The following is an 11,924-nucleotide window of genomic DNA, read 5'->3' on the forward strand; positions in this document are numbered from 1 at the left end:
ATGGTCTGTAGACCGAATCTCGTTGTTCGCTAGATGCGACCGTATAGATGGTGATAACCCGTAGATTGGGGCTGCTGAGCCTCTTCCTCGTTATCGCCAGATCTACCTACGAGTACGGCTCCCAGCTTGTCATGAGACGCCATGGGACGGCTTCAACTGCCTGGACTACGGGCGGCAGCTGTTGTCGGCGATGGACTACTCCGATACTCCATCTTGGACGATGAGAGACACACACTGACACCCAACACAGCCGCTGACGACGATGAACCCGGAGCCGCCGTGTCTCATATATATTTAGCAGCAAGCAGAACACAGCGGGGTGGTCTGGACTCTGGTGGAGAGGGAGAGCCGTCTGGATCAGTTGACGAGTCCTCCGTAGAGTCCGTACTCTAGGCTTCCCTGTTACCAAAGCCTCTCGTCAGGGCTCAGGCGCGGCGGTGCGTAGCATAGCAGGCGTCACTGTTCCACGCGTTCGCCTGGCTCAGGCGCGGGCGCAACTTACGAACAGAAACAGAGTCGTGATGAGTTGGAGAAGGGCTTACGCTGCCCTGAGGTCACGAGTCGGTGAGGAAACTCAGTCCGTAGGCTGGGGACTTGTCACAGCCAGTGACCTGATCAGCGCTTGCAGAGTATCACGACTCAAAGAACCCCTCATCACCCCTCCAAGGCGTAGATAAATGATGGCGCTCGGCCCCTGAATCATCAATCAATCGGGCGACCTGCAGAGACCCGGCGGAAGCATCGAGAACTGGACCGGGATTAGGTTCAATAATCGATCAGGCGAATTTGTTGGAGTCTGGAGACTTGAGGTCCGAGGATCTGCATTTGCAACGTGCCAGCCACCGCGAGTCGTGTCCTTGACTCCAGTCTCCGACTCTCCAGCCGCTCCACAGTCACACTGGGCTGGCCCGGTGTTTAGTCCTTGTCTTGACTCTTGACTCTTGACATCGGACTTGTTCCTGTTTCCTCTTGGACGGCGACTCTGAGTTGAGTTTGGAGACGGATCCATCGTCTATGACTGCAACGATAGCTAGACTACTGCTGGCTCTGAGTGTTTGATCAGACGGCCAAGTCCGAGCAGCACAGTGCTCTACGGAGTATGACCTGTCGCGATGCGATGCGATGCGATGCGATGACAGCTGGCCTGGTCATCCTCACGATCTGTCCTGACTCCTGTCCTCCCGGCTCCGAGCGATAGCCACCCCAGGTTTTGGTACGCCTGCACCTACGCTGCAGTCGTCACTCGATAGCTCTGTCGTGAATCGTTATACTTTCTTTGTTCCAGCGAAACCATGTGGCTTTGCGAACTCTATGGCGCTGGGGCCACAGTAAGTTCCAATAGGAGGATTCACTTGGACCCCGTATGGAACTGTGACCGCAGTGGTACGGAGTAGTGGCAGTGGAAAGTTGATTCTAGTCTCGGCAGGAAGCAGGATCCAGACGGATCGGTGGTTACTAGCTAGGGTCCTGGATCCTGAATCCCAGGCTGGATTACTGGTCAGTTCTTATCGGTTGTCTGGTGTTTGACCATTCCTGGTGGTTCGGTGGTGAGTCGTGACTGGGTTTAGCGAGAGCCAGGGGACAATCAGAATGTGCTTGTCTATAGTACTGCAAGTTCACCCATGGAAGGAAAGAAGATCATCTGCCGATGCAAGCGAAACAAAATATCGACCGATGCATTCGCAATCCGCAGATCCGTACGGAGTAGTTTGTAGATGATTCGTGCCATTGCCCGACTCAGTCGGGTCTCATGCAGCCTGACAAAGGTCCCATCCCAAGACCACCATCCCTGTCCGATATCGATAAACGCATGCGAGCCTCAGAATCGGGAACCAAATGCCTCCGTGCGTGCAGTGCACTACTGTGAAGAAAGTTTCTACCCTGGGTGGCCGATGCTGCGATGCATAATTGCTTTTGGCTGAGGTGTCACGGTGTCCCTGTCTTGCACTCTTGAATCTTGATTGACTGGAGTCGAGGGGTCCCACAGACTACAGTCCACTTGATCTGCCGTGCCGTGGCCAATGCAGCCAGGATCGGGCTGGAGACTGGAGTAGCTTTGACTTGACTTTGTATGGGACGTTAACGTAAACTATTTGCCCGATGCTTCTTCCAAGGTTGGGTGTGAACCTTGCCTGGCCAGACTCCGGAGCATAACTCGTCAATGCGCGCGATGAAGCCGCAAACCGGGGTGGTACAGAGTAACGTGTCGAGAATTCACTTTCTGAGGCGGGTGACCCCTAATCCCCTATACTCCGTAGTATAGATGAGAATATACGGAGCACAGAGCAAGGGACCTGATTCGCTGGCGATCCATGGAATCAAGTGCCGGGCTGCACCCCATACGAGAGGCGATGCCGCGATGGAGTCGATGTTGGGGTCATGCGGTTCTCCTTCCTTCAGGCATCCGCCGTATGGAGCTTCGCCTGCATATCGGTCCCTGCTAGCTGTCTCATATTTGCCACTGCACTTAAGACTGCACTGCCGCACTTTCTCCGCGTGAGTTTCCCACACGCCGTACGCCGGAGCTCCCCAAGGCGATCGAATCTGTTTGTTGACTGAGCCTGGGCAGGGTACATGCGCCTCAAGAAGGCAAGGCAACAATATTCTCCGCAGTTGAAACTGCAATTGACACGTAGCCAATAAATGATACGGTGAAAAAGCGCTCCGGAGAGATACGAGGAGCGGCGACTCGCGGACTCCAATTGTCTTGGAGTTTATTGTTGAGGAGCTACGGAGTCCGGGCGAGCCAAGTCATGGGCCAGGGCTATGGCCCGGTTTCATCGAGACGATAGTCTAGCGGACGCTGAGTGGTGTACCTTGCCTGGCGCCATGGTGCGCCACAACGTCTGAGCTCCAGATCAAGCATAGCAGACGGACGGTCTCAGACTCTCATCGGCCAGGGATCCGAGCAATAACGCAATGCATCGTAATGTGCAATGCTACCTAATTATGGTCGTGCTGGGTCCAGTGCTGTGAACAGCGACGATAGTCTGATATATACGGAGGAGAGGGCTATGCAGCGGGCGGATATTCGATCAACGGGTCCTGTCCGTTGTTTCTTTTGTTCCTCGACCAGCTAATAAGTGTTGATCGAAGGCGCGGGTACTACTACTCTGTAGATCTGCAGGCGGCCCATGAGTCGAATGGCCAGTATGGCATACATCGTACATGCATGCAGAGCTGCGGTTATCCTGCACCAAGCCCAACCGAGCACTCCGAGTTGAATGTCGTGCCAATGAAACCACCGAATCGCACAGGAGGACTCTGCGTGATTTCGTCGGCGGCTACTCCGTTGCAGGCTAAAAGCGCGGACGAACTCAAGAATGCGCATGCCGCGTCGTGTCACATTGCGCCCAAATCCAATCTAGGAGGAGAGACAAGCGACAGGGAGCCCCGGCAAGGAGTCACTCAGACAACAGGGCGAGATAGCGAGGCGAGGAGCACAGTGCTGAGTGCACATGTGATAGCGGGCTCGTCCCAGCGACGGAGACAAGCGGCAGAGCCCAAGCCCCAAGTCCAACCGATCAACCTCTCGTCGAAATTCCGATGATCCATCGAAGGAACCCAAAATAGGGACTGACATGCCGCTAAGGTAAGCCAAATTGTTTAGCGTCGGTTTCCCTTCCTCCCTTTTACCAGTTTGATTTTTCGCTCACCGATTTTTCATTTTCGATTTCCATGGGAGGGCGCTCGGGCCTGAACCGTAACCGTAACTTGGGGCTGATAAGCATCACACCCGAGTAGTACTAGTAGTAGTAGTAGATGTTGATGGAAGCCTGGAAGGTGACAACGACGGCTAGCGGAGGAAACGGAATGGGGCGATGAAAGGATCAAGGCATCCCTTTCTTTCTCTCCGTGCGTACCGTAGACTAGGCGAGAGACTGTGCCGCCGCCATGTCTGGGACGGTGCGACCGCCGATTATTCTTAGCAGGTTGGTTCAGCAAGGCTAATATTTTTGACTCCCAACGAAACAAGGACAATCAAGAATCATCAACGCCTGGCCGTGTCTGAGTTGCGATTCGCTACTGCTAGGGATCCTTAGTTTCATCTGAAGCTCGCCGCTCGCGCCTGTCGGGGCGGTTAGCTGGCTTCTGGACCCAGGTCCCAGGGCCACGCTGGAATTATCGGTTGGAAGTTGGACTTGGAACTTGGCGGGCTGCGGTGGCTGCGGTGACTCTGACGTCTGTGGAAACCGAACAGATCTCCCACTCCACTCTGTCTCCGAGGTTCCAGCCGCACAGTTCACCTGCAGTCTGCAGAAGCGACGAATAAGACCCGTTGGCCGACTTTGGCGGTCGCATGCCAGCTACGGAGTAAGGCTGTGCTTGAGGTAAGGATGGGAGCTCTTCCTCATTTGCGGGCTACTATCCCTACTTGTACGAAGGAATCCTGGTTGGCGGTTGACCTCTCACTTGCACGTCGAATGATGACTACGCTGACAAGTGACAAGTAACGACGGGCTGTGGTTGTTGCGACTCGCGAGGGAAGCTCTTATTCTACCGACGGTCCACCAAGGGGGGCCCCACCCATCGGTCAGTATTTAATACGTTCCAGTTTGTATGGTAGTAATCATACAATTTAGAACTGTACGCTGGCCTTGCTATATTAGCCTCCCCCACGCCCGACCTAGTGTTAAAACTTATAGTAAACTTGCTAAGTTACGCTGGTACATTATATTATATAAGAGATCATCTAGAAATCAATGTACCTGTAGAACTTATAAGGTTCTCAAGAAGGAAGAGTCAGAAACGAATAATTACAGGGGGCGGTCAGACCGGCCTCGGCCAATTAAAATGCAGTATTCGCGCCGATTTGGCAGAATTTAAACTTAGGAAAAAACTGCCACTAAACACCATGAAATTAGTATATATATATATATTAGTATAATCGTTACTTTTAAATTATACTATAATATCTTTACAACAACAGATATTTAAAGCTTTATATTAAGCTTATATATACTCTTAAAGGCGCTCTTTTAATATATTCAGTTAAAATTTAAAAATATTATATTTTCGCAAAGTTATTATCCTTTTAATATGCAAGTATGATTATACACGTGCTTCGCTTAAATAAAGCTATACTTTATATAGAAACCCCTATATAAACAAAAGCCACAACAAAACCAGGCACGTATTCCTTTACACACCCCAACCAGGTAAGCCCACCACCTACCAAGCCAAATTTTATGCTAATAAACCTCTAAATAGCTTCGCAAATACAGGTACATCGATTTATATGCGATTCCCTATAGAAAACCAAGTGCCTGCACTTCCACAACCTCGCCAGCGCGTCAACAGCCTTGCCAGCGCGTCGACGGCCTTGCCAACGCGTCGACGGCCTTGCCAACGCGTTGATGGCCTCATTCCTAGCCAAACACCACGCAGATAGACCTCTGGATAGCTTCGCAAATACAGGTACATCGATTTGTATGCAGTTCCCTATAAAAAACAAAGTACCTGTACTTCGATGGCTCTTCAACGCGTCAACAGCCTTATTCCTAGCCCAACACCACGCCGATAAACCTCTGGATAGCTTTGCTAATACAGGTACATAGATTTATATGTAGTTCCCTATAAAAAACAAAGTACCTGTACTTCGATGGCTCTTCAACGCGTCAACAGCCTTATTCCTAGCCCAACACCACGCGGATAAACCTCTAAATAGCTTTGCAAATACAGGTACATTGATTTATATGCAGTTCCCTATAAAAAACAAAGTACCTGTACTTCGATGGCTCTTTAACGCGTCAACAGCCTTATTCCTAGCCTAACACTACGCGGATAGACCTCTAAATAGCTTTGCAAATACAGGTACTTCGATTTGTATGCAATTCCCTATAAAAAATAAAGTATCTGCACTTCGACGGCCCTTCAACGCGTCGACAGCCTTACAAAGTACCAGCGCGTTGATGGTATATTCTCCTTCGCGCAAATAGACCTTATAGCTTTATAAATGCAGGTACTTTGATTTATATATAAATCTCTATAAAAAACTAAGTACTAGTACCTTAACGGCCATTGTTTTTCTTCGCGCGGCTGACTTAGTGAAATTTGAGATCTCCCAAGTCCCAACAAAGACCGGCCCCAGTAGGAGCGTTGTTACGAATTGTATGTACATTACCATACAAATTTGAACAGAATCCCTACTGGGAATGGTGGCCCTCGGGAGCGGTGGGGAACGTCGGTAGAATAAGAGCAGCCCTCGCGAGGGTTGCATAGAGCGATCAGCATTGTAGGGATCCATCATCAGCAGGGCAGCAGGCCCCTGCTTGAGTCGAAGCAGGCTCAGTCTCAGTCTCGCAGAAGAAACGGCTCCGTCGGATTTGTTGGCCCATGACCAAGACATGCTGACGAGGAGGCCGGCAAAGCCACGGCCGGGGTAAAGTCCAGACTGGACTGCAGAGTGCAGAGTCGCAGTCACAGTGGTGAGACCCACATTCGTTGGCCCTTCCACCGTGTGCAGGAATTTTGACTCGCCCCTGACCGTCAGGCTTCTGGAATTTTGTTCTCTCGGGTGGAACTGGGCCCCGCAATTGGCTTTCCCGGCGGTTCTCCTGCAATCTCCGCCTCCTGATTTGTAGGACAGCCCGCGATGATCTCAAGAGTCAAGACCCAAGGTCAATTGTCCGATAGGCGGTTGCTTAGTGTCGATTCACCGTGCTATGGTTGCACCGGGTTTTAGCTTTGTCTGTTCTTGGTTGCGTCGGCAGGAACCTGAACCTAGCATTCTATACTCAAGGAGTGCGAGGTTGTTTGTCAGGAGCAGACACCGTTACAATGTCTGATCGCCGGTTGTTGCTCTATCAGATATTCCTTTTGCTGCGCTCCAATGCTAGCAGCTAGGCAGAGGGCGTCTAAGCGTAGCCGAAGTGCTAATCGGCAGGATGGGAAGGGCCCATCGCAGGACTATCTATGGCTCCTCACATGCATGCAGTGCATATTGCAGAAGACTCGCTCCTGAGCCTGGTGATAGCACGGCGTAGTCTCGGCAGACGGCGTAGATACGTACGAGTACATCTTCCGTCGTCTCCGCGACACGCTGGGCTCGTCACAGGTACTCCGCAGTGGCACGTTTAATATAGTCTACCAATCCGATGACGATGTGGTCTTGTCGCAACTCCAAAGTTTGCCCGTCGCCTAGGGAGGCGCCTGCACGCTCCACCAGCATGGTTGCTGGGATTGGGAATTCCCAGGCTTACTCCGTACCCGCATTATAGCCGAACCTTCCGTCGAGTGATCCTTCACCGGTGTAGAACGTTCAAGCGGGAAGGGTTTGCTTCTTCGCCCCAGTCTGCGGCTGGTGTCATGGAGTCAGGCGAGTGAAAATTGGTGGTGTGAAGGGCGCTAACGGTGGTTCCTCTCGTGTCCTTGGCTGGATACGTATCAGATGTGGGTTTCCGGTTATCAGAGAATGATCACATCATTTGGATCGCTGTCTCGGCCATTTCCGGTTAGCCCATCCCGCATTGGATTGATTGAGAGAGACTCAGAGTCTAAAGAGACGGTGACGGCGACGGTGGTGTCGGAGCACGGTCGGACTCACCTGGACGGTCGCCCTGTCATGACACGACCATTTCAGACTTCGGGAGCAGCAAAAGCAAGCACGAGAAAAGCGAGCGACCATTCTCCGAAGAAGGCCAAGAATTGATCGGTCGTCCTTGCGTAACGGCGATTTGACGGGATGGAAACGGTGAACTTGTGGGGACGTGAGGAATTCAGAATTGACAAGAAGGGAGGCCGGGATGGCGTACGTAAGCAGCTGCTACTGGCGGCGACACTCCTAAAGGATCGAAACCTTACTCCTCTAGGCAGCTGTTTATCTTTGTTCAGCATGGGCCTGGATCACTGAATCAGTGAGTGGTCAATGGTCATCCTTCGCTCCTTCCTTCCCAAGTTGTGCCAGCGCCTTGCTTAGTGCCATAACGGGGATCGTGGAGCTCAGGCAGATCAGGATGCCACAAGGCTTTGATTCCCCGTCCAGTCCCACTCATTCCCAATTCGTTTTAATTTTTGGTTGGATTTCTGATCACCCCTGTGTCAGGCTTGACCCCAGGCCGAGCTAGAGCTCCTGTGCATATTGCTGCAGTCATCCATGGATCCGCTCTGTTTGATATACATATCCCTCCTTCCCTCTTGCCGCGCCTTCTCTGCTATATTACCTGGATTCCGACCCCCAACACTCCAATACACTCCAACTCAACCTCAACACAACACAACTTACGATTCCATGACCTACTACTCCCAACAAGGAGCCTTTGTCGGCTCGCAATGGCCCCAGAACAACCAGCCATCCGCCTTTCAGCAGTTCCTCTACGCCTTCCCACGGCCCAGGCTGGGCGGCCGCATCAGCAAGCCTCGCAGTGCAGGGAATAGCCCGTCGGCGGGCAGGAGGAGGACAGCAACGATGCACAGCACGCCCACGTACCGGCAGCCCCCCGCCCAGGACCAGCAAGCCCACTTGAACGCAGCGCTCCTGGCGGCAATGAACCGAAGACGAGCCCGGCCCATGAGCTGGCACCCCGCGTTGAGCCAGGAATACGCATCGCCTTCGCAATACTGTCCGCCGAACATGGATCTGTACAACTTTCCGGACACGCAGCCTCAGCCTCAACATTCGCAGACAATGATGGGCGGGTTTGACGATACAATGTTGCATCAATTCGCGGGTGCTGATATGTCTAACATCGCCTTTCAGCCCTCGCAAGAGTTGTTCTCGCAACACAACCCTCAAGCCGACAGCGCGTTTTGGGATCAGACTGGGATGGGTGTGCCATCCTTTCCGCCATCAAACGACTGGCCCTTGGATATGACATCGATCAACCAGAGCGTTCCGTCAGTAGGGGCGCCTCCGTCCAACTATGACAGCGTGTCATCCCCGGGACCAGCGACGCCTGACTTCCTTCCAATTCAACAATTCGGTGACGATGCAGAGTCGGTGGCTATGGAGAAGCCCGAGCCGGAGGACGAACTGGTTGGAATGGGCCTCTACAACAACCCCGACGCTACCGACGGATTGGTGTATGGAATGAATGGCAAGGGACTGAAACTGGAAGAAACCTTCACGCCGTCCGCGCAGAATGACGAGGACGACGACGAGGAGGAAGATCAGCAAGAGCCGGAGCAAGACTCCAACGATCAGCAGCTGCCCCCGCAGCCAACCAAGCCAGCCGAGAGCATGCTGAACAAGTCCTTTTTCTTTGAAAACGACGACGATATTGAACAGCCGACCACGGCGCGCCACTCCTTTAACTTCCCCACCAACAACTTTCCTACGTCATGCATGAATTACGGATACGGATGGATATGATTTGTTTATCGCATAGCGCGGAGTTATTTCGGGAAGCAGCATACTTAGCACAGCATAGCATAGCATATGGCTCGGGCATCTGAGCGAGGCGTTTTATCATCATGTACTCATAGATCAATCAACAAATCAACAACAGTACTCCTTAACTTCATGATCCCATCTTCCATTAAAGATAGAAACGTGACAACGCGGAGAAATCTTCCGACACCAGCCAGAGCACAAACCACGCTAAGCCGTAAGCATCCCGGCCGGAATAACAATCCCCCGATATATAAAAAATCCGTCCACCAACACTCATACATCCCAATCAACCAAAATAATACCAGGTCAAGATCAGCATGGCAAAAGTCATCTTCACCCCCTGGAAAACCCACGCCGACCTGCTGTCCGTGCGGAACCAATTCTACCCGCCGCCGACATACGAAGGCCCCGATCTGCGCGCAACGGCCTGCGCAATCGTACGTACCCGTTTCTCCCACCCTCTCCAATCCAATAGGGTGCACCTGTAGTGTAGCCGGAACGAAGCTAACGCCGTCCAGGTCTCCGCCTGGAAACTCCGCGGCACCCTCCCGCACACAATCGAAGCCACCGCGCTCCTCACAGACGCAATCCTGAACGACGACAGCAGCAGGAACTCCGTCTTCGCGATACGCGCGACCTACGCGGCTGCGTTCTGCCGGTTTGTTTACCCCCTCTACCTCTTTCCCTTTTCCCTTTCTCGCTCCGTGCTCCGTGCTCCGTGCTAATGAATCTAGATTCGTAACGGGCTTGGTTGACAGCAAGCTGGGCGCACGGCGGAGCATGTTCTCGCGCGCGGCGGAGCTGGGGCTGCCAGCGTCGTTTGTGGAATTGAGGCATGAGGCGACGCATCGCGAGCTGCCGAGTTTGGTTGTGCTGAGGCAGGCGGTTGCGAGGAGTTTGGAGTGGTTGTGGGGGTTTTATTGGGCGGGGCTTAGTCTTAATTCGGTTGGGGGTGCGGGTGCATTTGGTGTTGCGGATGGTGTTGGGGCTGGGGTTGGAGTTGGGAGCGTCTTGAGGGGATTGCTTGACCAGGCGGGTGGGTTGCTGGGGAGTGGGAAGGAGGGTGCGGGTGAGGACCTTGAGGGACCGCCGAGGAAGAAGAGGAGGGTTCAGAGGCAACTTGCGGGTGTTGCGGGGAGGGTTGTGGGGGTTTTGAAGATTGAGGGTGAGAACGAGAGTCCAGAGCAGAGAGAAGACGGGGGAGGGGGGACACCCGCAAGGCCGGACAGGGTTCTTGCGCGGCTTATGCTGGGAGATGGGGTTTTGATACCGGCTGGACGACGGTAAGTTCTTTTCTCTTTCTATCAACCCCAGTTATACGGATACGGTTCTGACATCCCAGACTAAACGACACAACCCCCCTAACCAACACACTAAACCAATGGACTCCCTTCGTCCAACTCCTCACAGCCGGATCCCCATCATTCCTCAGCACACTAACAGAGAGCATGGCCGACGCCCTCGCATTCCCATCCACCTCGGCCTCACCAAACCCAGACCCCAAAGCAAACCCCACCCTCGAAAGCATCTACACATGGCTGGACCACATCCTGCACTCGGCGCAATGGGAGCTCCAGCGGCGGTTCATCTCGCTCTCGTACATTCAAGCTGTGTGCGAGAGTGCGGAGGGGAATTACTGGACTGCATTACTGAAGGAGAGGATTGAGAGGGGTGCGAAGGGGAAGGGGAAGGGGAAGAGCAAGAGCAAGAAAATAGACGGTTTGCCTCCGCTCTCTTCTACTTCCCCTGGATCTGGTGAGTTGTCGAAAACGAATACCACGGACGACGAAGATATGAAGACGCTCAGCAAATTCGGATGGGAGATGGCGGAAGCAGAGACGTCGGAATGGGATGCGCATGCCCGGCCGGTGGTGGTGGCTTAGGTCCGTCGAGGTCCCTGGGCATCGTTGACGCCCGTTCTTCTCTTCATGTGTACAAATTTATCCTTATCTACCACACTCTACATCATATTTTCCCTGAACATTCACGCCCCAAGCATGTCGGCACAGGCAACACACAACCTGCTTCTGCTTCTGCTTCTTCTGCTTCTCCCCCTGATACCTTAATACCAGCCAACTCGAACAACCCGGGGCTCCCGCCCCTTGGTCGCGTCCAACCGATTCGCGCCCGAATGCGACCTAAACGGGCGGATCGGCCATTGACCTCGATCCATACGGACTGGCCCAGACGGCAAGCTGGAGGTGAAGGAACGGCTTTCGGAGCCGTTCAACGTACGAGGAGCAGGAAGCCATGCTGGTAGAACGCGCTAGTTCGCTAATCCATTCAAGTTGCTGATGCGACGTGATTGCTCCGGTGTTGCATTGCATTTGCCTCGCTATGTTACCATACCCTGCCTTACTGGGGCTGCGGGTGGATGCTCCCATCCACTGCACCTGCACCTGCACCTGCAGTCTGTCACTTGTCACTGAGAATGCAGCTGTAACGCTGGCCATGTAGGGTTCTTCTCATGAGAGCCCGATGTGGATGGCTTCCCTCATATCTTTAGTAGAACTTGTGCCTTGTGCTTCGGGTGCGTGCAATGGATCACGGTGGTTGGCATAAGATGTATAGCATCCCAATGGGTTAATTGCGC

At 53.1% G+C, this 11,924-nt stretch overlaps 2 protein-coding genes across 2 annotated transcripts; both read left to right on the top strand.

Annotated features, from left to right (window-relative positions):
* Positions 1-8,230: 8,230 nt before the first annotated feature.
* On the top strand, positions 8,231-9,310 carry DSM5745_10176 (uncharacterized protein; the record flags this gene model as incomplete). Its single annotated transcript, XM_026752192.1, has 1 exon — positions 8,231-9,310. One exon carries the CDS (start codon positions 8,231-8,233, stop codon positions 9,308-9,310), a length of 1,080 nt encoding a protein of 359 aa, XP_026599254.1.
* A 338-nt stretch (positions 9,311-9,648) lies between these two features.
* Positions 9,649-11,214, top strand: DSM5745_10177 (rRNA-processing protein LAS1; the record flags this gene model as incomplete). Its single annotated transcript, XM_026752193.1, has 4 exons — positions 9,649-9,768; positions 9,850-9,989; positions 10,066-10,614; positions 10,674-11,214. 4 exons carry the CDS (start codon positions 9,649-9,651, stop codon positions 11,212-11,214), a joined length of 1,350 nt encoding a protein of 449 aa, XP_026599255.1.
* Between the last annotated feature and the right edge of the window lie 710 nt (positions 11,215-11,924).

This window comes from Aspergillus mulundensis (assembly GCF_003369625.1).
Source record: "Aspergillus mulundensis strain DSM 5745 chromosome Unknown scaffold_14, whole genome shotgun sequence".
Lineage (NCBI taxonomy): Eukaryota > Fungi > Ascomycota > Eurotiomycetes > Eurotiales > Aspergillaceae > Aspergillus > Aspergillus mulundensis.